Genomic DNA, 23,431 nt, shown 5'->3' with positions numbered 1-23,431 from the left:
GATTTTAATAGATCATATTAATTTTGTGTTTGTGGAAAATTGCATCAAACAAGCACCATTCAATTCAGCTGTCACCCAAATTGTACTGTGTACCTTATATTGACTGCACACCTGGGTGACAGCGTGTGGCAACAGTTCAATACTACCTTAGACCTGTATACCATTGGAAGCCAGAAATATTGCTTTCTTTGTCAAATTAAATCCAGTTTCCTGCCCCTATCTGGTTACCGAGTACCTACCTGAATGTTCATACTTGTGGCGTGCCAGAGAACTCTGCTTGCTGAACATCTTCTTGCACTGATCACAGGCGTACAGGCCTTCCTCGGAATCCATGCGATGATTTTTCCATGATCTACGTTTCTTACGGAAAGGGTGATCCTCATCCAGTAAGGATTCATCAAGCTCTAACTGAGCTTCCTCAGCCTCCATCTGAACGAAACAACAGGTAAGTGATGAGTACTTCCAAGGTATCATAGCTAAAACTACTTAAAATTATTCTAAAGTTGAAGGTCATTTATGAAGTCATTATTCAAATGAAAATACCACTGGGTTTATCTGGGTCACCTCAATCCTTCTAAAAGTGTTTTCTTGTAAATTATACTAGAACAGTGCCAATATTTAATTCTAAATTATGTGATGTTTACAAAACCTGCACTATGGTGAAAATGTGAGACATTTACAAAAAATATTTTAGAATTATAACAGAATGATCTCCTTCGTCCAATTGTGTTGGTGTGCTAAGTTGTGATGTGTCATCACACTGTTTTACATCCATCTAACACATATTACTGCCAAAGATACTTCAATATTGTACTCTAATTGGGGGAATTGTCCTGTAAATATCAAACTAGGAAAAAACTTCATATACTGGTTTAAAAAAATTAATTTCTGTATGATCTGGTCTCTGCTGGGTGGCATTAAATCTGCTTTATGGTTTACTGATCTTTACGTCCTTAGAAATTGAAACCGGCATATATGAGCATATATTTAAGTATACGTTGACTTTCATATCTAAGAGTGCTCTTTTTTTTTTCAGACACTTACAGCTTGTTTGTTGAACTTCTTCCATTGAATCAAAAAAATCAAATGTTGTATCATCATTTCAATAAGTTCTTTATAATCTCCTCAAGCTGCTGAGAGTGAGTCTAAAACTAATTTCATTTTCAAAATCAACTTCTCATGTAAACTAGTCTATTTGTCTATGAAAATGATGTATTAGATTTGAACTTAGGATGTTAATTCAAAATGGCTTCAAAATCAACAAAAAAATGCTTAACTTCACAACAAACAAATCAACAAAAACATTCATGTCAACGCTCCATACAAAATAAACATCAAACTAAAATTAATGCAATTCCAAGTTAATTCCAAATGATTTTCTGTCAATCCTGAGTTTTTTTTGGTGAACAATAACAGGGGAGGTAACCAGTGAGGACAGCTACGTGTAACTGCCATCATATATACTATACGTGCTGTGTGCTATATATAGACTGTGACTACAACAACCATTGTTAGTGTACCTTCACTGTGAAATAAACTGACAAGAAGATTTATAGAAATAATTTCCTAATTATTAATTACATGATATAACTGACATTATGAAATGACAAAATATAATAATTTGTGACCAACAATCAATAGTAAGTGGCTATAAAAATAATCTTAAATAATCTTTCATTTATAATTGAACTTGGTCAGAAAGAACTGAATCCATTCATAATTTCATCAATACCAGTAAGACCAATGAGACTACCTTAGCATAATTTTAAATAGAGTTTTTTTTCTTCTATTATTATCTTTAATCTTAATTTGACATGACCCCCCCCCCCCCCCCCCCCCCCCCCCCCCTCTTCCTCCACCCTATGGTTAATACTATCAATAATATTCTGATAATGTTAGCAATGTAATTTTTGATATATTTATTAATGCTATTTATACTATAAGAACTAATTTTCCGACAAAAGATGTTTTCAGTTTTAATTTTGTCAGAGAATATGAAAATAGACGCAGAAAAGTGAGAAGTATATTGAAAGATATAATTTCTAAGCAAAGTATCTTTCATATGAGGTTTAGGAATATTGACATATTTAGTAATGATTTTTAATGTAATTGTTTCAGAACAAAAACTTAAATGGGTTTGTGTTAGGTGATCAATGGTATTTACACAAAATAAGACTTCACAGCAACCAATGCAAACCTCCCATGTTCCATTTTGCTCAGCAGTAAATTTAATCTGCAGAGTGTTATCAACCAAACTTTTAGAATATTTTTTGAAATTAAGAAGAAATCATGTCTGATCGAGAAAAAACTTTCCAATTCGATCAAATATTTAATTTGGGTAGATAAATACAATCTTGAATTGTTCACATTAACAGATGTCTTTCTGGTGAAGGAGATTTGCTTTGAATCAACTTTTATCATGCAAAATACCATTATGTGCAATACTTTATTGCAAAAACATTCCTATCAACTGTAAATTTGCACAAAAACAATGGTATACAAAGATAACGGCATCAATTGGTAGGAAATACTGAATGCATTGCGATTATATCCAAGGGGAATAACTCTAAGTAAACTGTGATATACTATTGTTATGAATACAAAGATGATGTTCTAAGTGTAAAGTTATACATACAATGACATTTCTAAATGATAATTATTAATGAAATCAGTAAATTCTTGAGTGAAACTTTAATAGGTAATATTGCATGCTGTGAGACTATCAGACCAATTTAATGTTTAAAATCATTCAAATTTCTAAGAATTTCCCTGGTACTTTCTTAAACAAATTCTTACAAATTTAGAATTTAAAAGATACAATTTTGATAACATGCCCCAAAAGTATTACAAAAGCTCAATATTGATAAATTTGAATGATTTTAGAGTTTGTTAGTAGAACTCTAACTCATCCCCCCACCATCCCTTTGAAAAATGGTCTGATTTTCTCCGCTAATGTCGTGTGGAAAACGTGAGGGGTAATGCAAAAGGTGAAAAGGGTTCAGGATAAAAACACCAGTAAAATCATTCTATTGCAAAGCAGCAGGTTCAATAAGACGTTAGGCGAAAATCATAAATAACTAAAAAGTATAAGAAATTTGATGGAACCAATAGGAGAGGTGTCAGACTGTAACAGTGATTAACACAAAATGTAGAGAAATGTGTTCTGGAAAGGAAAGACAAAAAAGGATGAAAAATTGAAAGAAAGAAAAATAATAAATAAATGACAACTTGCACAAGAGAGTTGTGTGTTGTTTGATCATGGCAAAGAAAGCTACATTATAGACAAGATAAATTATTTTCAGAGTTTTAAGATACTAGAGGAAAATAAGAAGTAAAGATAGATGCTGCTTACACTGTATGATTCTCAAATAATCATTTCTTTTTCTGATAATCAAAATAATAATTCATTCGTGATCGAAATCAAATATTTCCCCAAAGAAGAATTTTGAAGTATTGGGAAAAGAAAAGGACAGTGTAACCCGACCATCCCCTACCACAGATATTCAGACAGAGGCACACATCAAAGTCTAGTCAGTAGGATTATAACAACCAATTTTTTCTCATCTTTCTTACAGTTGACAGTTATATTTTAGCATGATGTACTTTGTGAAGACTTTGTTATGTGCCTTATTGATTAAACAAAACTGTCTGAAGATCTGGCTTTTGTTGGACATGAATCATTGACATAATATGGAATTTCCACACAACACAGCCCAATGTAACTAACTATGGGGTAAAAAGGCAAGAAAAACACTGATACAGACATAGCTGTGTACCTGTCGCCACGACTTCTTGCGTAACCTTTTGACCTTGATCTCGCCGTCAGCAGTCATTGTGATGTTGTGGTGCTCAGCAAGACTGACCTCAGCCAAGGTCGAAAGGTTACAGGTCGCATCGGCCATTGCTGTGCTGCACTCATAACTGTGGTTGCTATCTTCGTCAGACATGTCCGATTGTTCATCAATTATGAGTCGGTGATCTACATCTCTGCCATTTTCCATGTCGCGGTTGTGGCCATCTGATGAGTTGTCAAATTTGTCGCTGGGTGTGGATCTGGCACGTTCACAGTGGCTTCTGGCAATGTCACTTAGTGATGAGATGGATGGAGTTGGTGTGACAGAGAGTTCTCTCCTTGGAATGGTGGGTGTAGAAAGTGGACGAATTAGACTAGGAGATGATGTCAGTATGGCATTGGTGAGGAGATGTCTGTGTGCGGCGAACAAACCCTCCTGCTGCATATACTTGTAGATGGCCGAGTTCTGAAGACTGCCTTCCACACTTGGCTTGCTGGCATCGTCTGCTCGAGTACTCAGATTTAGAACTTGGTCCCCTGGACGGCACGTTGTCTCGCCTGAGCGGCTACTAGGTGGTGTGGCACTGGATGACCTACTACCAGAATGAGCGTCTGGTGGTTTAGACATCTTCACACTAAGATCCAGAGGCTGTTCCTCACCTGTACGTTTTGGAGGTGTCACCTTGCCATTGACCTTGGCGCCATGAGCATAGGGTGTTGGTACCACAGCTATGTAGTTTGGAGTGGATGTTTTGGGTGCAGTCTCCTTCCACTGTACTGAGGGACTCTCTTGACGCTTGAATCTGGCCATTGATGGGAAATATGGAACATTCATGCCTCGTCTACGATCCCGCGCTCGCTGGTTCTGGAACCACACCTGTACAACACGTTTAGGAAGTCCTATCTCATTTCCAATGCGGATGAGTTCATACTTCCTTGGGCGTGGGTTGACCTGGTAGTGGGATTTGAGAACCTTCAGCTGATCATCACTGATGAGAGATCTCATGCGAAATTTCTTGCTCTCCATCGGTGAGTTCTTCTCTGTCTTGTATATCTCTTCAATCTCCTCAGTGTCTGTCTCGGCCTCAGCGCTGATGCTCCCATTGGGTGTATCACGATGGCTGCCGCTCTCTGACATAGTACTACAGGGAGAGTTCCTGGCACTCTCTCCACTAGGGATACGATGGATGATGTCCTTATTTAGCTTACAGAGGTACCGCTCATGCTGGTGCTGGTCCACAGGACTGTTAAAGCTGTCACCACAGAATCTACAAGGTGTACCCTCACCATTCTGGTGTTCCTGCTTGATCATCGAGACATCTGGCAGCTCCTCAGGTTTCTCACTAATTTCCATCTCTGAATCTGTCAGTTTCTCAACCTTAATGTTACATGGTGGAGGAGGTGACTCAGACTTTTCTGTAGCAGCAGCTTCTTTTGCATCAACAACAGGAGTGGTGCGGGTCTCTGCGATGGTGGCAGCGACCGTAGCAGCAATGGTGGCAGCAACTGAGGCTGGGATAGGAATGGTTCCATCTACCTGAAGACTGGCCTGCTTGCTGATGAGTTGAGTGTTAGAGTTGACATCTGGGGAGATCTGGGACAATGGCATTGGTGCTGAGGGACTGGTGCTGGGTACTGATGATGGCGGGCACTCCAATGGCTTCTGATGGTGGATCAGTGGGGTCATGATGGGCTTGATAGGGTTTCCATGTCTCACAGTGTATGCCATGGGGAGATATCCACTAGGAGGGGTGTAGTAAGGAAGGCCTCCCTTTGTTGGATCAAAGTGAAGAAACGCCGGAGAGAACTTGCCAGCTGTTAGACTCTGGATCATGGTTTCCATACCAATGGCTGTGACTGGAGTACGGATAGGAGAATAGGACACGCTTGGAGACTCGGCATTGCTGTTTTGGTCCAATGATCTTGGCTTATTCTGGTTCATCACCCAGCACTTTTTGGAGGTCATGTGGCTGCTGTAGGATCCTGAGTGGCTGAATCGCTTCCCGCAGTTGGGGCACTGGAATGGTTTCTCACCACTGTGGATACGGACGTGTTCCTTAAGGTGATGTTTGAACTTAAATGCCTTACCACATTCAGGACACTTAAACTTGCGTAGATCTGTGCTCTCGTCATGGCTGATCATGTGACGCTGAAGACGGTACACATTGGCGAAAGTCTTGTTGCAGATCTTACAGGACTGGGATGTTGGTGAATGGAGAGCCAGATGCTTGTCCAGCTGAGACTTCAGAAGGAATGTTTCATCACATTTAGGGCACAGGTACTTGATAGGCTTGTCTGGGTGGAGCATCTTCATGTGGTCACGGAGCAGAGTAGCACGGATGAAGCTTTGGTCACAGTGGATACATCGCAGAATGACTTCCTCGCCAGGTAGCATCAAATCTGTAAGAGGAAGCTCCGATATAATACATCTACTTAAACAATTCACTCCTGTTCATTCCAACTATTTAACTGTGGATATGGACATGACCAAAGATGAATGAATCCAACAAATTCTTTTGAAGTAATCTGAGATAATGATACACCATTTATGGGTACCTAGAAGTCAAACACAATTAAACGAAAGGCCAATCTTAGTGGGGAAGGAGACCCAAATGTCATCAAGAGGTATTTGTTTACAAAGTTAAGGAGAGAGTACATGAGAAATAACCTCAAGTTAAAAAAGAAGGCTAAAACATTGTACATAATGACACAAGTATGAAGAAACAAATTAGACACGCCAAGGTGTACTGTCATAAAAAATTAGGTAACTGTGTCTATGCGCATCACTGTGAACAGTCATAATTTTGAGAAAAAGGTTGTTTATTAACTTGACCTGGTAGTAAAGTGAAGAATTTACATTCATCGTATGAGGTAGGAGTGCTAATTTTGACCTTGACCTTGTAATACAGTAGGGAAATAACAGTTATAAAAGGATTGCTAATTTTGACCTTGACCTACCAGTATCAGGTTCGTTCTTGCCACTGTTATCATCGTCTTCCTCCTCATCAGGCTCACGGTCAGAAACTGGTTCTGGGTATATAACAGCTGTGTCACTACGATTCAGGTATTCCTGGATCTTCTCTTCCTCGGTAACACATCCTGTTGTCAAGGCAACACATACTGGGGGCTTACAGGGCAGATCTGTGACCTTCACAGGTTCGGGATCATCAGGCTTCTCCACAGCTTCCTCCACACTCTCTTTCACAGCAGTTGTAGGTTCAGGGATCATGGCCTTTTCTGGTACATCAGGTATAACCATGTCTTTCAGCTGGTCTGGAAGGTAGAGATATTTGGTCAGTTCTATGATTCTATAATTGTATCCTTGTTTATACTGATCTAGGACAGATTGGTATGACCCACCAACAAGAGGAAGAGTTATTTACACCAATGGCTGTCAGAGGAACAGATGGAAAACATCGTAACATTGGTCTGGTGGAGCTAGATAGTGTTGCCTTGTGACATTTTGACAGCATGTATTTTTAAAATATTACCAGACACTAAATGATTTAAACAAGTCATACATCATAATTCCACACTTTGAAATTTATCCGGAACTCACACTTTCAAATAAGATTTAATGTGAGAACCAAAACCTACCTTTTTCCACATCCGTCTCCATGTCATGGTTTGTAAGGTTGGGTGTTGTCTTGTCCTCGTCGTGGTCACTGATTGCACCGTTGTCATGGCCATTGCTGTCATGGATACTGTTGTCGTGTTTCTCCACTACTGCTTCTGTCTCGACTTCCCTCTTTTTCTTGTTTATGCTTGTGTCAACATCATCATTCTCGACTGAAAATACACAAAAACATCATTCTGTTACAACTGATGTTAGCACAATATTTTTCCAGATATCTTACTTTTACAAACAAAACATTCTTGCTGCAATTTTCTAGCTGATGGAAAAATATACAATGAATCAACTTTGAAATACAGGAAAAGTACATCTGTTCTTTAATGTACTGGATATGTTTATCAGTCTAAACAGATCTCAGTCGTCATTGCTTGATTCAGTTGAAACTTTGATAGTGAAATGCAAAATCCTGTAAAAGGCTGGAATTACCTGACAAAAACACATCATGTGTCAACTGTCATAAAACTCCATTTCATTTTGAATATTTCATATTTCATTCAGGTCAAAGCTAATGAACAATTAGTGCAATCAACATATTTGACTAAAAATACATAATACACATGTTTTTAATTGATTAACTAATTAGAAGAAATTACACCAGGTTGCGTTGGTGATCAGGTGATGGTTTAAAGGTTCGTGCTGGAATAAATCATTGTAATAATGATACTGTCCATATCTAGTCACGTGAGGTGGTCTCTGATAACATCAGTCCCCAGTCAACAGTACTACTAAACACCCGTTTAGATATTCATGAGGGGACGTCAACCGAGTACCCTTTACGCTATTAACATATGCACGTACGTCCTGGTAAATGCCAAAGGTAACATCAGTAATATTGTTACATTCCACACACAAAACATCAATTTGTCCGTACAATCTGACATTTACAGCCTACTCATTTGAGCCAATTATGTGAGCCGATTTTCATTCTTTCCATGTCATTTTCTCTGAACTTGCCATATTTAGCCCCTCTTGTATTTCCACCTGAGTTCCATGGTAATGAGCACTGGCTTTTATCATCAAATAATTAAATTGGATTTGTGAGTAGAAAGTGGTCTACAACATTTAAGGATATGTTATTATTTGAGTTAAATATGAATAATGTAGTCATGAAACTACCAGAAAACATCCTATTACATTACTCATAAAGCCATCATTTTGTCCATCTATCTGGACAGATTTATCATGAATCACAATTGTGGCAATCAGTTCAGTAGCACCAAAGAACACTGCTGTGTCTGTTTACTGCTAAATTCTTTATATTACTTCACGACCTAACACTTTAAAATAATAGTAAGCAACACAGCAAACCAGGCTTTATACATAAAGTTTTAAACTTCACTGGTTTTACATTTTGATGTTTTTCGTTGATAATCCCTGGAATTACAATACAGATAAAGATGATCATTTACTTCAACTCATACCTGTACCCTTTCATTTTTGTTCATTTCTTGTTAATTTTTTGACATTTCCAAAATATTTTTCATACTTAAAGCAGGGGAAAATGTAAAATGCATCCATTAAAATGACAAAAGTATCCTAACATTCTTTGAAACAATCGCTTTTTAATTACCCCAACACTGATCAACAACATTACCTTTCTATGTGGATAAAATCCCCCAAAAAACAAAATTGGTAATATTGAAAAACAAATTCTTCACAAAAAAACATTATTGACCGATTTTAGTACATAGAACTATTCTTCAAGTCTTTAATTCCCACCTAAACTCACTATACAACCAGGTAAATCATAACGTTTTAGAATTTCTCTGTATTTTATAAAGCCTCCTTCAGTCAGAAAATTTGACAGATGTTCTAAGTTGATCTGTCAGATGCATACCTGAAGGCTTTCAGAGTGTCCTTACAAATAAAACCTGTACCCCGTTATTGTATACTCCATCTCACCTGTACCCCGTTATTGTATACTCCATCTCACCTGTACAATTACATCTTACCTGTACCCGTTATTGTAAACTCCATCTCACCTGTACAATTATTCTATTACTCCTTCTGTAAGTCTGGGCTAGATCATGTTCAATCTAGTATTAATTTGTATCATTAGAATTCCCCTCCTTATCTTTTTAACATTTCTAGCTACATGTCACAGCTACTGGATGCCTGTCATTAAGACTGCGGTTGATAATTGAATAACCTGGTAATATCCATGTATTTTACATTACAAAAGTTCAAAGTCCAGGTGAATACAGATGTTAAAATCTAAAAGGTATCGCAACATGAAATTACCATGCAGAAAGACTCGCTGAGATGTTGAAAGCGTGAAAATAAGCACAGAAAATCTACCATCTGTTTCCCTCAAGAAAATACATTGTAATTAAAAGGATGTCTTCTGAAATAATTTACATATTTCTTTATGTAACGGTTTCAAATGATACTTAAAACATAACAATGTATCAGTTCTGAGCATTAGAAAAGCTCATTTACATACAAGATAGTGGGTAATGGCTAAGGGTGTTATGTACCTGTAATTAAGATGTTACCTGGAGCCAATATTCAAACTTAAAGATGTTTTCAAATTAATTTCCATATTCTGAAAAGCCCCAAAGCGTGTGCCCTAACAGTAAAATAATTGTAAGACGCTACCCAGTTGAGTAGGACTAGACAGTGACAGAAGAGATGCTAGCCGATTGTTAAGATGTTCCGGGTGATTTACATACAGTTAGCGGGTGTGTGTTTAACTGTAAAGGAAGGGACAGTAGCCCACCTGGCTACCATTGTGTTCCTTCTCACCTGGCCACACAGATAATTACAAACACGCTCCATCAACAAACCACAACCACAGCTCTGGTGCCGAATATCAAAAATAATCTTATCATATTCCTTCAATTCCAAAATTTGCAAAATCGAAATCAAAGCCATATATATCAAAGAAAAGAATTTTACATAATCAGTGTTTCAAAATTCAAGATTTAAACTTATCAACTGTTTAAATTCTGTTAATAGTTACTGAAGCTGAAAACTGGTAATTTTTTATTATCATTTGTTTTAATTTGTTCTAAATGTAAAATTAAGTAAAATATCAAAACTATTTAGGATTTTTTTATGTTGTCTAATATGATGTAAATAGTTAAGAGGAATATAGGTAATATTTGTATGTATATATATATCACACATTATATATGTATGTATCACATCAAAGGTAAACTTACCAAAAGGGAAAATGCAAAATTCCTTCAGCATCTTGATACTTTTTATATAAGGTCACTTGTAGAGAATCCTCCTCAGAGGTAGACACAGACTGGATCCATGTGTTGTAGTTATCAAGTCAATGTTAATATTGAAGTTACACCTTTATCATCACAGGTATTTAAAATAAACTCTTGTTTGCATTGGGAGGGACCAGGTGAGATCTACCCCTAACTGGCAGATTAAGGCAGGCTTCACCTTCCTAAGGCCTGCCCATCATCATAATCAATTTCACCAATCACAAACCTAGCACTCAGTCTTGTAGCTGTAACCAACAGCTGTGCTATTCAAGGCTCTCAGCTCTAGAAAGGGGCTCCCACAGGGAAATCCATAGATTGATCCCAGAATTTTAGTACCTACTAGTCACATCCTGGTTTAGTACAGGATGTGAGAAACATTTGGTTTATATTCTGGTTATTACTAATACAAATGTTCCATTAACCATTTTCATATCAATTATTTTAATTGACATGGGCAAAACATATTGATAAACATATATTCTAATTTGCAATATTTTTTTCTTTATACAGTCATAGAATATATAATGTCATTAAATATGGCCCTTTTGTTTAAAGATTAAACTAAATGATATATTTATCAACTCCATATGAAAATATTAGTATTTACAAAATATAATTTTTTATGGACTTTCAAGTTATTTAACATTATTACATGATGATATTCTTGAAATTTTGGAGAAAATTCATTATGAATAACTTCAGCATGAGAAATACCCTGTAGTGTACCCCAATACAATGCCAGCATCAAATCAACCTTTGTATCAAGGTGGAGCTACCTGCCTGTGAGGCCAAGCAGTCACCTTTTCCTGTGGGGCCTTCCTAGGGGAGCAATCCACCAATCACAGGACCCCAGCAGGCTGTCATATCCTGATAGATGAATTCAGGCTTATTGATTTTGTTTGCTGACTTTTCCATCTTCTATCAGACTGGTACAGTAATGGAGGATGTGTGACTAGGTACAACAATTCTCTGTCCATCGCACCGACACAAACCGTTGTCTTAAACATTTAACATTGTCTTTACACCTGAACAATGAATGTACTCAAAATAGCGGTACATATGTATTTATTTTGGATTTAAATATAATTAACTGATCATCATTAATTGTTCAGGTAAATATTTGACACAAGTTTTAGATAAGCTATTCTCAACAAAAACAATGTATAAATGTACATTGTTTATCCGTTATGGTGATGCTGTTGTCATCACACTTACAATTTATAACATAACAACGCTCACTTAATGAACTTGTGATTATGATCAAATGCTTTAGTTGCCATAAAGTACATCAAGCCCAACAATCACATGTGGTTCTGGACAATTTCTTTACATGGCCCCTCAGTATACCAGCCCCTTTATAAAATCTTTACATGGCCCCTCAGTATACCAGCCCCTTTATAAAATCTTTACATGGCCCCTCAGTATACCAGCCCCTTTATAAAAGGATGGTGGCAATTAACATGGAGATATAACTCAATATCATACTGTTCTGTTCACATAAATTATATAACAAAGTGTTGTATGTATCCTACCTGTGTTTTGTTTTGTCAATGTGTACCAGCTGTACCAGACATTGCCAAATTAATCTGTAATTACGGATTAGTCGACTGACACCAGGAAATTTCTGGTGACCTAATGTACACCTATCATGATGTACTGTCCGACACTATGAGAAATTTACACAAAATTAATGAGTTGCACTAAACAATTGGCATTTCTTTTCTTTAACTTTCCTTTATACTGGAAATATGGAAATTATGGTGTTTGCTTTCCTGATGAAATAACATTCATGCATTCTTATATTTTTGTTCACTTTTATTTTGGTATAACATTCATTTATTCTTTAATTTTTTCAATTCAATTTTTGTTAAACAGTTCAGAAACTGCTTATTTTTTCTGTTCAAAGTAATACCAGGTATGCACACTAAATTCATCAATACCTTTTTCTTTACAATGGATGCCTGCCTGAAAAACATCACAATTATCAGTTAAGAATCTGACATCTACCTGAAAAACATCACAATGGATGCTTGCCTGAAAAACATCGCGATGGATGCCTGCCTGAAAAACATCACTATGGATGCTTGCCTGAAAAACATTGCGATGGATGCTTGCCTGAAAAACATCGCGATGGATGCTTGCCTGAAAAACATCGTGAGGGATGCTTGCCTGAAAAAACATCTCAATGGATGCTTGCCTGAAAAACATCGCGATGGATGCTTGCCTGTGTTTTTTTTAATTCTAATTTTGTTATTTAGCAAGACAAAAGATTTATGAAAACCTTTTAATTTACCAGGTATTACCTGATGACAGCTATCTTCAGAATTCACTTTTCACCTTATAAACACCCATGATTTGATTATAATATCAGAATCTGTCATCTACCTTTTTGTATTCTGAATCTGATGTCTACATTTTTTTTGTATCCCAGTTTGATGTCTACATTTTTTTTGTATCAGAGCTTTCTTTTGGTTAAGTGTTTTTTTTTTGGTTTTTTTTTTTTGGTAACCAGGCCTAACTATGGCTTACCTTTTGTTTAGTGCATTTTCGGTATTTCAGCTTACCTTTTGTTAAGTATATTTTTGGTTTCTCAGCTTACCTTTTGTTTACTATATTTTTGGTATCACACAGCTTACCTTTGGTTTAGTGTTACTTTTTTTATATCAGAGTGTACCTATTGTAATGGTCACCAATAGTAACCTACCAGCTGTACCGACCACCATCACCACAAATGATAACTTTTACTCCTAGCTAACACATACATTATTGATTGTACATAGACGTTTATCTTTGTGACATTTGAGAAGCTGGCCTACAATCTACATGTATCCATACAACCTAACTGGAGTACCAGACCTGTGGTAGGCAATAGGACATTTTCTATCCATGTCTACAGATGCAAAACTGCAAATAGTCTCTCTAATTGATAAACAATATCAGTTCATTATAATAAATATGTATTTGACAAGCAAAATACACCAAGGTACAAACGTTTGCTTCATCCCCAGTACTGTAAAACTTGGTACTGATATTAGGACCGCGAAGCTACCTGGGTGTTCATGCCCTATAAACACTCACTTTTAACATCCTCAACTATGCAAGCATGTCATTGATTTTTACACAACTGTAAACCTTGATACACAAGTGTGTATGTACTGTATCGAAGCTAGAATCTACTGGTTTTGTTTCAATTCCATTCTCCACACATTTCAGAAACATAAATTGGTTTTTTTTTTTCTTAAAAAGAAGGTAATCAACAGTTTATTCACATTATCACAATTTTCTTTGGAAGGATTACAAAAGGCTTCCATTTGAATTTGGAAATGTTTATATCTAGATAAAATAGTCCCTGGACAATCGGGATCTGCAAGCATTGGTATTTATCCTCTATAACAAGCGGCCATGGGGCAATGGTTTGACCTTTCATCTTTGAATTCAAATACAATTTCAAACTGGCCTTATCTGGAAGATAGAGTATGGAGTGTGAATGTTGCCAGTAAAAACCTGTTTTATAGTTAACCTGGTCCATGAACAGACAAGCTTATACCATCCAAAGTCTGTCAACTTTCTCTACATTACTGTACCATACAAAGTCTGTCAACTTTCTCTACATTACTGTACCATACAAAGTCTGTCAACTTTCTCTACATTACTGTACCATACAAAGTCTGTCAACGTTCTCTACATCACTATACCATACAAAGTCTGTCAACTTTCTCTACATTACTGTACCATCCAAAGTCTGTCAACTTTCTCTACATTACTATAACATACACAGTCTGTCAACTTTCTCTACATTACTGTACCATACAAAGTCTGTCAACTTTCTCTACATTACTGTACCATACAAAGTCTGTCAACGTTCTCTACATCACTATACCATACAAAGTCTGTCAACTTTCTCTACATTACTGTACCATCCAAAGTCTGTCAACTTTCTCTACATTACTATAACATACACAGTCTGTCAACTTTCTCTACATTACTGTACCATACAAAGTCTGTCTCTACATTACTATAACATACAAAGTCTGTCAACTTTCTCTACATTACTGTACCATACAAAGTCTGTCAACGTTCTCTACATCACTATACCATACAAAGTCTGTCAACTTTCTCTACATTACTGTACCATCCAAAGTCTGTCAACTTTCTCTACATTACTATAACATACAAAGTCTGTCAACTTTCTCTACATTACTGTACCATACAAAGTCTGTCAACTTTCTCTACATTACTGTACATACAAAGTCTGTCAACTTCTCTACATTCACTATACCATACAAAGTCTGTCAACTTTCTCTACATTACTGTACCATCCAAAGTCTGTCAACTTTCTCTACATTACTATAACATACAAAGTCTGTCAACTTTCTCTACATTACTGTACCATACAAAGTCTGTCTCTACATTACTATAACATACAAAGTCTGTCAACTTTCTCTACATTACTATACCATACAAAGTCTGTCAACTTTCTCTACATTACTGTACCATACAAAGTCTGTCAACTTTCTCTACATTACTATACCATACAAAGTCTGTCAACTTTCTCTACATTACTATAACATACAAAGTCTGTCAACTTTCTCTACATTACTGTACCATACAAAGTCTGTCAACTTTCTCTACATTACTATAACATACAAAGTCTGTCAACTTTCTCTACATTACTGTACCATACAAAGTCTGTCAACTTTCTCTACATTACTATAACATACAAAGTCTGTCAACTTTCTCTACATTACTGTACCATACAAAGTCTGTCAACTTTCTCTACATTACTATAACATACAAAGTCTGTCAACTTTCTCTACATTACTATAACATACAAAGGCTGTCAACTTTCTCTACATCACTACCATCCAAAGTCTGTCAACTTTCTCTATATCACTAGTTCAGAACAGATTTCCACCAATATTTATAAACATTTTCAGGTTGGAAGGTACGGTTTTTGTAAGGATTTTTTATACATTTATTTGGTGCGTTACAAACATCCTTACAAAAAGATTTTCGTTGAATTTGGTCTTGATCAACCGTGGGTGCATGGAGGTGACTAAATTTTGTATTAATGTGGGGTCTGTTCCTCTCTGATAAACTACAGAGCCTATCAACTTCTAAAGGTGAATTCTGAATTCATTGTTTAAAAAAATATATATATGGTCATCATGTTGAAACAACATTGACATAAAACATTTCATGACAGATTGAGATTTGAAATTAATTTGATGTTATTACTTGATTCTTTTACATAGTTTTTAAGGAAAAATAATTCAAAATGAATCTAAACAATTGAAAACTAATTAAAGTCATGGTAATGTTTTCTATAGGTTCTAATCAAACTTAAAAAAAATCTATCCAGTCTCTAAGACAGAATTCTGTATAGTTGACCACATTAACTACATACAGTGTATTCTAACCAATAACAAATTAACAGTTCTTGGAAGGTGCACCTTGTTAAATAAATATCAAGAATATTCTGATATACACAAAATTTCTAAAAAAAAAAAAAAAAAAATCTTGCTCACTTTCAATTGACTGGAAAGAAATGTGGCAGTTTGGATGTATAGAAAACTAGAGATAATTTGCTGCTGTACCAGTAGACTTGGAAATGCTGTGTGTCACAACCTAGACTAACTGGCTGATCCTTTGTTACAAATCTGATAGTTCCCAAGTCCTAGTTGTCATTAAAGAATATAATTACAGCTTTTCACCCATAAAGCAAACCCATTACATGTAGCATTCAGGGAAATATGGACTTCACACAGGATTTTTTACACCAGTTTTTTAAGAGTAACTTCTCAAAGGAAATGTTCGTATTATTTTTTAATTTATCTTATATTTGATTACTGCAGACAAAATGTTCTAACAAAGAACTGTAATAAACTTAACACAGATTTCAGTCTCTTAGTGAAGCTTTCATACTTAATGATATATAAATCTATGTTAATCATTTTAATTTCATTATTTCTAATACAGCTATGGCATATGTTAAATTTAAGCCATCAGTTTATTTCAACAGATACACATATATCATTATTATGTCTCTGTTACTTTCAGAATAATATTTTCAGTTCTTTTTCTAAGCTTAGTCACTTGTAAAATATTGCTTCGTTCTGGTGTTCCCATAACCTTAACATCAGTTATTATTGGCCAAAGCTTTAGATCTTTCTCTACAGAACATGTAGTCGGGCAGACAGTCCAGTCCATATTTACTGGGAGGCCATGTCTTTTTGCCTGCTACAGAAGCTGACAACTTTATCTTAATGATGGGTGATTTCCTGTTACCACTAGACGGCCCCACTCCCCCATTGCTGGAGCATGGGACAGCTTGGTCCTTTGTGTTCAGAGCTGGGAGGCAGTCGTACCTACACACATTACATAATTGTTTATATACTTGTTTACACTTTTACCCCTGACCTCTGAAGGTGCTGTTGGAGGGGTGGTGATGCATGATTTCAAACTCATATTTTTTTGTTTCAGATTGAGATGGAATTTTACCACAAGGATACACCTTTTTCTAAGAGCAATTTTGAAAGTTGGTACTTGATCTGGGGTGTTTTTCACTATAAAACCTCTAGGAGAAAGTTTTCTTTATTGTCTACTCTTTACTTCCATTCCCAGGTAGCTACAGATGCTGATCCTATGACAGCTGCAGTAATCTGTATGATCTGTGACACAACACTTTCAGATCAGTAACCCCTATTAATTTGACATTTCCTTATTAATCTTTGTACTCTCTACCTAGACCAGTAGGACTCCAGGGGATCTAATCTACCCCTACAGTTATGTCCACACTCCCTGTCATGGCTGTGGGACACAGCAGGATATCATGAGGATATAATCACCTGATTACACTATCCTGGAGCTTACATACACTGCTTACCACTAAGGGGCTCCAGATCCTTTCCTGGTGCCTGATGACACCTTACCCTAGCTTTCTACTGTAATTAGGGACAAATGTGAGCATGTGTTGGGTCTGTACCCTCACCTCCCTAGATCTTCATGTCCTCCTCAAGCACCTTCCTACTTATAACACCAATCTGACAAGTTATATATTGACTTTGTAGTCCTAATCCTGGTCACCTACTTGTCTCCAGTCTAGAAATAACATAAATATGACGTTTTCCTGAAAGCAGGAAGTCCCACATTCTCCTTAAAATAGAAATTAAGTCAGTGATTTTACATATTAATAATAAAATGTCCATTTACTGTATACTTAGATCAGGTATCATTTGCTCTGCAATTCCTACAATTTCTCTCTCCCTTGTGTCATATATCATTGCAATTTTTCTTTTTAATTTGAAAATGTTTTTAATTTCATGATTCCCATACATCAAATAGTTATTGGGTATATCATAAACTTCATATTTTCAAAATTTCCCAAGAGTTACATAATCAATTATCAAAAGCCAATAAATTAGTTCCATCATGGAATTTGCTTCAGCATTGTTGTTTCTGTAATATAATTATATGGAGTAAATTAGATCCAAGACTGTTTATGAAATATGAGGAACTTCTATCTACACCCTTTAGACCTAACACATAAACATCCTAGAATACAGACATATTTCCTGTATGTCAATTATATTCCCAGTTGATTTATCAAAACTTACAAGAATCTGATAAAAGAAGCCGGACATAGATAAGTGTAATATTTGTTTAGTCTGTCCCAACATCTAATCAAGTCTTTGTTTCCAAGACCACCCGCCAAATGTCCTTATATTCTAATTACAAACAAAAAATTGGAACCTACAAATTTCCTATCTTAAATCAAGATAATAAAGCCTTTGTGGTTTTTCTAGAATTATCGGCTGACTTTCTGTGAACAGCTGAACTTTTTCTTAATTTTAATAAGGGCTATATTTTATATGATTGTCTCCCTTTGTATCACAGGAACTAAATAACCTGTATATCAGGTTTGGAGATAAGATCTAGCTGAGAAACATATGTTGGGTTCTTTCTGATCAGTCGCTTATCAGTTATGCCAGGAAGGTGGGTCAGCATTATTCTCAAGTTTGACAACCTTACACCTTTGAAAGCAGTAAATCAGACAAAACTCAGTTCTAAGACCACATAAATTGGACATTTATAAAAAGTTATCAAAAATTCAATTTTAATCTAAACACGAGACATATAAGAATTCGCCTTATTAAGACAAAATTATTGAAAACTTTTTTTTCACTGAGGTAATTTGATATATGAAATACACCTTTTTCCATACTTACCTCAAAACTGTTTTTATAAAACTTAAAAAGATATCAGTCCATAATTGTAAATTGTAGATAAAATATTTTTTTGATTATTAGCTATTTTATATAGACTTGGTGCTTGAAGCCTACTGCCATTTTTAAAAGCCTACTTGATCAGACATCAGGATTAGTTATGATATGATGACATTTCCGGGAATTCCGTTGCACTAGATCACAAACCAACCAGACATCAATGACATTTGGTTGTATACACCTTTACACTGACAACTATGAATATTTTACCGTATCATAATGAGCTGTGGTTTTATTTTCACGACAATGGATTCATGACAGGATACATATCTCGCCCTAATGTTTTCTGACATTACAGGAGCGCGCATCGCAAATCAAAAGCCCTCTGTCATTTTACCGAACTCTTTTATTCGTGAAATTAGAGAAGTTACCCGAACGTTGTTTCGCACTCATCAGTCTTGCGCACGCTATCTGAATTTTAGGGAAATTGCATTACTTCAATATACCATTAATCAATCCCACTTTTGGTTGGCTCTGTGCTTTTCTTACAATACACAGGAAGGGATCCTATACCCAGTCTAGGGGCCTCCCAAAGGGTTCAAAGAATTCACCATATCTTCGGGTTTTGAACCGGTAACAAAAGCTTTCAATACAGGGCAAAGTTAGGTGGTGTCATTGTCTTGAAATAAGACCTCGATGCACGCACATACACAAAAGCGATTTAGGTAATGACACACGATATAATATAAGGGTTGTGCGCCCTAGAAGCAGCCTCCAGAAAATGGCTCTAAGTATCACCCAGAACACACTTTTACATGACGATCGTTATTCTTCCCAGCACATTATGTTAATTTTTCGTATATTTTTAGGAAAATATATTCAGTCTATATTAACGTTCAAGGTATGGTAATGACACTTGGGGATAGTAAACAATTACCAACTCAGTTCATCAATCCCTCATTCAGGGAATATTCATCATTTAGTGGATTTGTATATCAATGTATACACACATACAGAATGGTCAAAATATGACAGCTATATCATAAATTCACCTACAACACAAGTAAAATCGAGGATAGAAAAATATCTATAAACTTAAATGAAAATATATACACTGAAAGAATTACGATCCAACAAATACCTCATAATGAAGACAAAAAACCACATTGTTCATTAATAGAATAAGGTTCAGAATTGCCCAATTTTGGTATGATTACTTGGATTCCCCTGGAGTGCCCCCCTATGGTGGCCAATGCTACCTGATTGTGGAGATAGTGGTTTAATGAAATTACAAGCCTAACACTGGCGGGAGATTTATGGTTACAATGAAAACCAGGAGCATAGTTATGTTCCAAATATCATAATTGTACCAATAAAGACCAGTCAATATTCAGTCAAGCGTGGAATCCAAATCTCCAAGAACACCAAGGCTTCGTGCACAATGACTTTCCATGATGGTTTTCTCCGGCAGCAAAAGTGACATCACACTACATGATTACAGGACCACGCTGTCTTTTTTTTCCGAGCCGGATTTATTTGCACTGCATTTGATAAATATCAAATTATCTTTCTCCCCCAAACACAAAGTACTATATTTTGTTGCAGATCATCTGAATGGTTTCATCCTTAGTCATGTGAAATATTTTACATAATTGTTGGATATGATTAGGGTTACTCATGATTAGTGTGGACCAGGTTCTGGCCGTGATAATGCCAGAGTTTACTTAATGTTTCCTAAGTTATTTACCAATGTTACGCCAGATGACATTAAAGTTGATTTGCTTCCGTTGCATCCACACATTGATGAATGAGCGTTTTGTTTCGTTTTTTCTCCTTTAAAATCTAGATATGTCAATCAAACGTTTGTAATGGAAGGATAGATGGCCCTTACCACTAGAACCCGACATACCATCGCTCCTACGAATATTAATTCATCTTTTATCTCAAAATATATACCAGTTCCAAGTGTTTACACTGCTTTTAGTGTTAAAATCCATGTTGACGCGAAACAATATAAATGGAAATCTCTGTTTTGTCTATATATACTTCGCAACATCCTATCAATATCGACATTCTCTCCATAGCGATATTCTCTATAACATCCTCACTATATAGCAATAACCTCTCTAAAGCGACATTCTCTCCATAGCGATATTCTCTATAACAACATCCTCACTATATAGCAATAACCTCTCTATAGCGACATTCTCTCCATAGCGATATTCTCTATAACAACATCCTCACTATATAGCAATATCCTCTCTATAGCGACATTCTCTCCATAGCGATATTCTCTATAACAACATCCTCACTATATAGCAATAACCTCTCTATAGCGACATTCTCTCCATAGCGATATTCTCTATAACAACATCCTCACTATATAGTGACATTCTCTCCATAGCGACATTCTCTCCATAGCGATATTATCTATAACAACATCCTCACTATATAGCAATAACCTCTCTATAGCGACATTCTCTCCATAGCGATATTCTCTATAACAACATCCTCACTATATAGCAATATCCTCTCTATAGCGACATTCTCTCCATAGCGATATTCTCTATAACAACATCCTCACTATATAGCAATAACCTCTCTATAGCGACATTCTCTCCATAGTGATATTCTCTATAACAACATCCTCACTATATAGCAATATCCTCTCTATAGCGACATTCTCTCCATAGCGATATTCTCTATAACAACATCCTCACTATATAGCAATAACCTCTCTATAGCGACATTCTCTCCATAGCGATATTCTCTATAACATCCTCACTATATAGCAATAACCCCCCTATAGCGACATTCTCTCCATAGCGATATTCTCTATAACAACATCCTCACTATATAGCAATAACCTCCCTATAGCGACATTCTCTCCATAGCGATATTCTCTATAACAACATCCTCACTATATAGCAATAACCCCCCTATAGCGACATTCTCTCCATAGCGATATTCTCTATAACAACATCCTCACTATATAGCAATATCCTCTCTATTGACATTCTCTCTAGCGACATCCTCTCCATAGCATACCGTATTAATTATTCTAATTAATCAATTTATCAGTCTTTGAACCTCTATGACTATATTTTTTGGTAATACTCCTTCATGTTAAATGAATACTAATCATCCATCATTTGAAAATGTTGACGATCAATGATGAAGCCATTCCAACCTACAATTATCTACCCTGTACGTAGACAACTCAGGAGTGATCACCATAACATCACATTTCTATTTGCTCAATTTTAGACAGAAAATTAGAGCCTCAAGCTGCAGTAAATGAAGGTAAATCATGTTTTTTCCTTAGGTGATCTATCAACCACTGTGCTGGTTATTTTTTCGAGTGTTCATGTTTTCATTTCCTATTTTCATGTACAATTCCATTGCAATATAAGAAATTTACTAAAGGCATGAGACAGAAAATAAAAAATGACACATTATCTAAAAAAAGACAGATTCTCCTCTGGGAAGGCAGATTTTAATGTATGCATTGAAGGGTAAAAATGCTGCAGAAGCCATCATTCAAAAATTTGTTGCATATCTTTACAGCGATCTTGTCCAAATAGATGGTTTTTGTAATCAATATGTTTGTGGCATTCTGTTCTGAAGTACATATATGTAGACTTAAGATTTTAAATTGAAGCATACTTGTATTACTGTCCCATGTGTATACCATGGAGCTCATATAACCATATGTAGTGTCAAGTACATGTAAATCGGACGTAGGACCAGGAAAGGTTTGGCTAGTTAAAAAAAATATCATTAATTATACAACAGTAGCTAGGGTACCTCTACGATTGGAAGAAACACTCAAAACCTCCTGGAGACCCCTCCAGACATTAGGGAGGTACTACAATATTTTCCTTTAATTTAACTTGGAAGCTGATAAGATATATATTATTTCCCCTTGGGGTGCCCCAGGAGACATGATTAGGAGTCATAGGTCATACCTTTACAGGGAGGTGATACTACTTAACCCAGAATGCACCAGACTGAGGCTGACTAGTGGGGAGGGAGGTGATTACCCACATCATGTGTGTGTTTTTACATACAAGAGACAGGTGCAACTGTCACATGTTCCCAGACCCGATTAGACCTTGATCCTGTGATTACGTGGTTCCCAGTAGTACATCTAGGCTACAGAAGCTGGGCACAACCTGACACCACCCTAAAATCACCACTACTGTTATGGCATCTGTGTTTTCTAAGGAAGAACAATTAGACTACCCTTGTGTGTTGTACATTTTCTCTGAAAAAATGTGATGATTATAAAGTCCATGAGTAATATGTTCATTGTGGCAGTTATTGGTTATAGAAAATGTTTACAACTATCCAATTAACACTATCAGTAATTACCACATATAGGGACTTGAACTGATAGATTAATCCCTTTTTTCTGAATTTAAGGGGAAATTCATGAAGTTCTCTTAAAAGGGACATTAATACAATTTCTAGAAATTAGCAAATATCAATATATATTTTTTTTTAAATATTTTAAAGCATTTATAAAAATTTCAAAAATGCGCATAAGGATAAAACG

General features: G+C 36.0%; 1 protein-coding gene across 4 annotated transcripts in view; it reads right to left on the bottom strand.

Annotated features, from left to right (window-relative positions):
• LOC117345415 (zinc finger E-box-binding homeobox 2-like) overlaps nt 1–23,431 on the bottom strand; it is a 73,997-nt gene that overhangs the window by 8,318 nt on the left and 42,248 nt on the right. For 2 of the 4 annotated variants that reach the window (XR_004536435.1, XM_033908491.1), the window contains exons 2-5: nt 7,391–7,582; nt 6,752–7,066; nt 3,765–6,193; nt 240–429 (exon numbers count right to left, since the gene is read on the bottom strand). Coding sequence is in view for 3 of the 4 variants with exons in the window: in XM_033908491.1 (XP_033764382.1) it covers nt 240–429; nt 3,765–6,193; nt 6,752–7,066; nt 7,391–7,582 (3,126 nt within the window). In the remaining variant the exon portion in view is untranslated. Of the gene's footprint in view, nt 1–239; nt 430–3,764; nt 6,194–6,751; nt 7,067–7,390; nt 7,583–10,591; nt 10,787–23,431 lie in introns of those variants that run through there. The other 2 variants (XM_033908511.1, XM_033908502.1) reach the window with 2 other exon arrangements.

Source organism: Pecten maximus, chromosome 2 (assembly GCF_902652985.1).
Source record: "Pecten maximus chromosome 2, xPecMax1.1, whole genome shotgun sequence".
NCBI lineage: Eukaryota > Metazoa > Mollusca > Bivalvia > Pectinida > Pectinidae > Pecten > Pecten maximus.
Note: the sequence above shows the minus strand (reverse complement) of the source record. Positions and strands in the feature narration are given on the sequence as shown.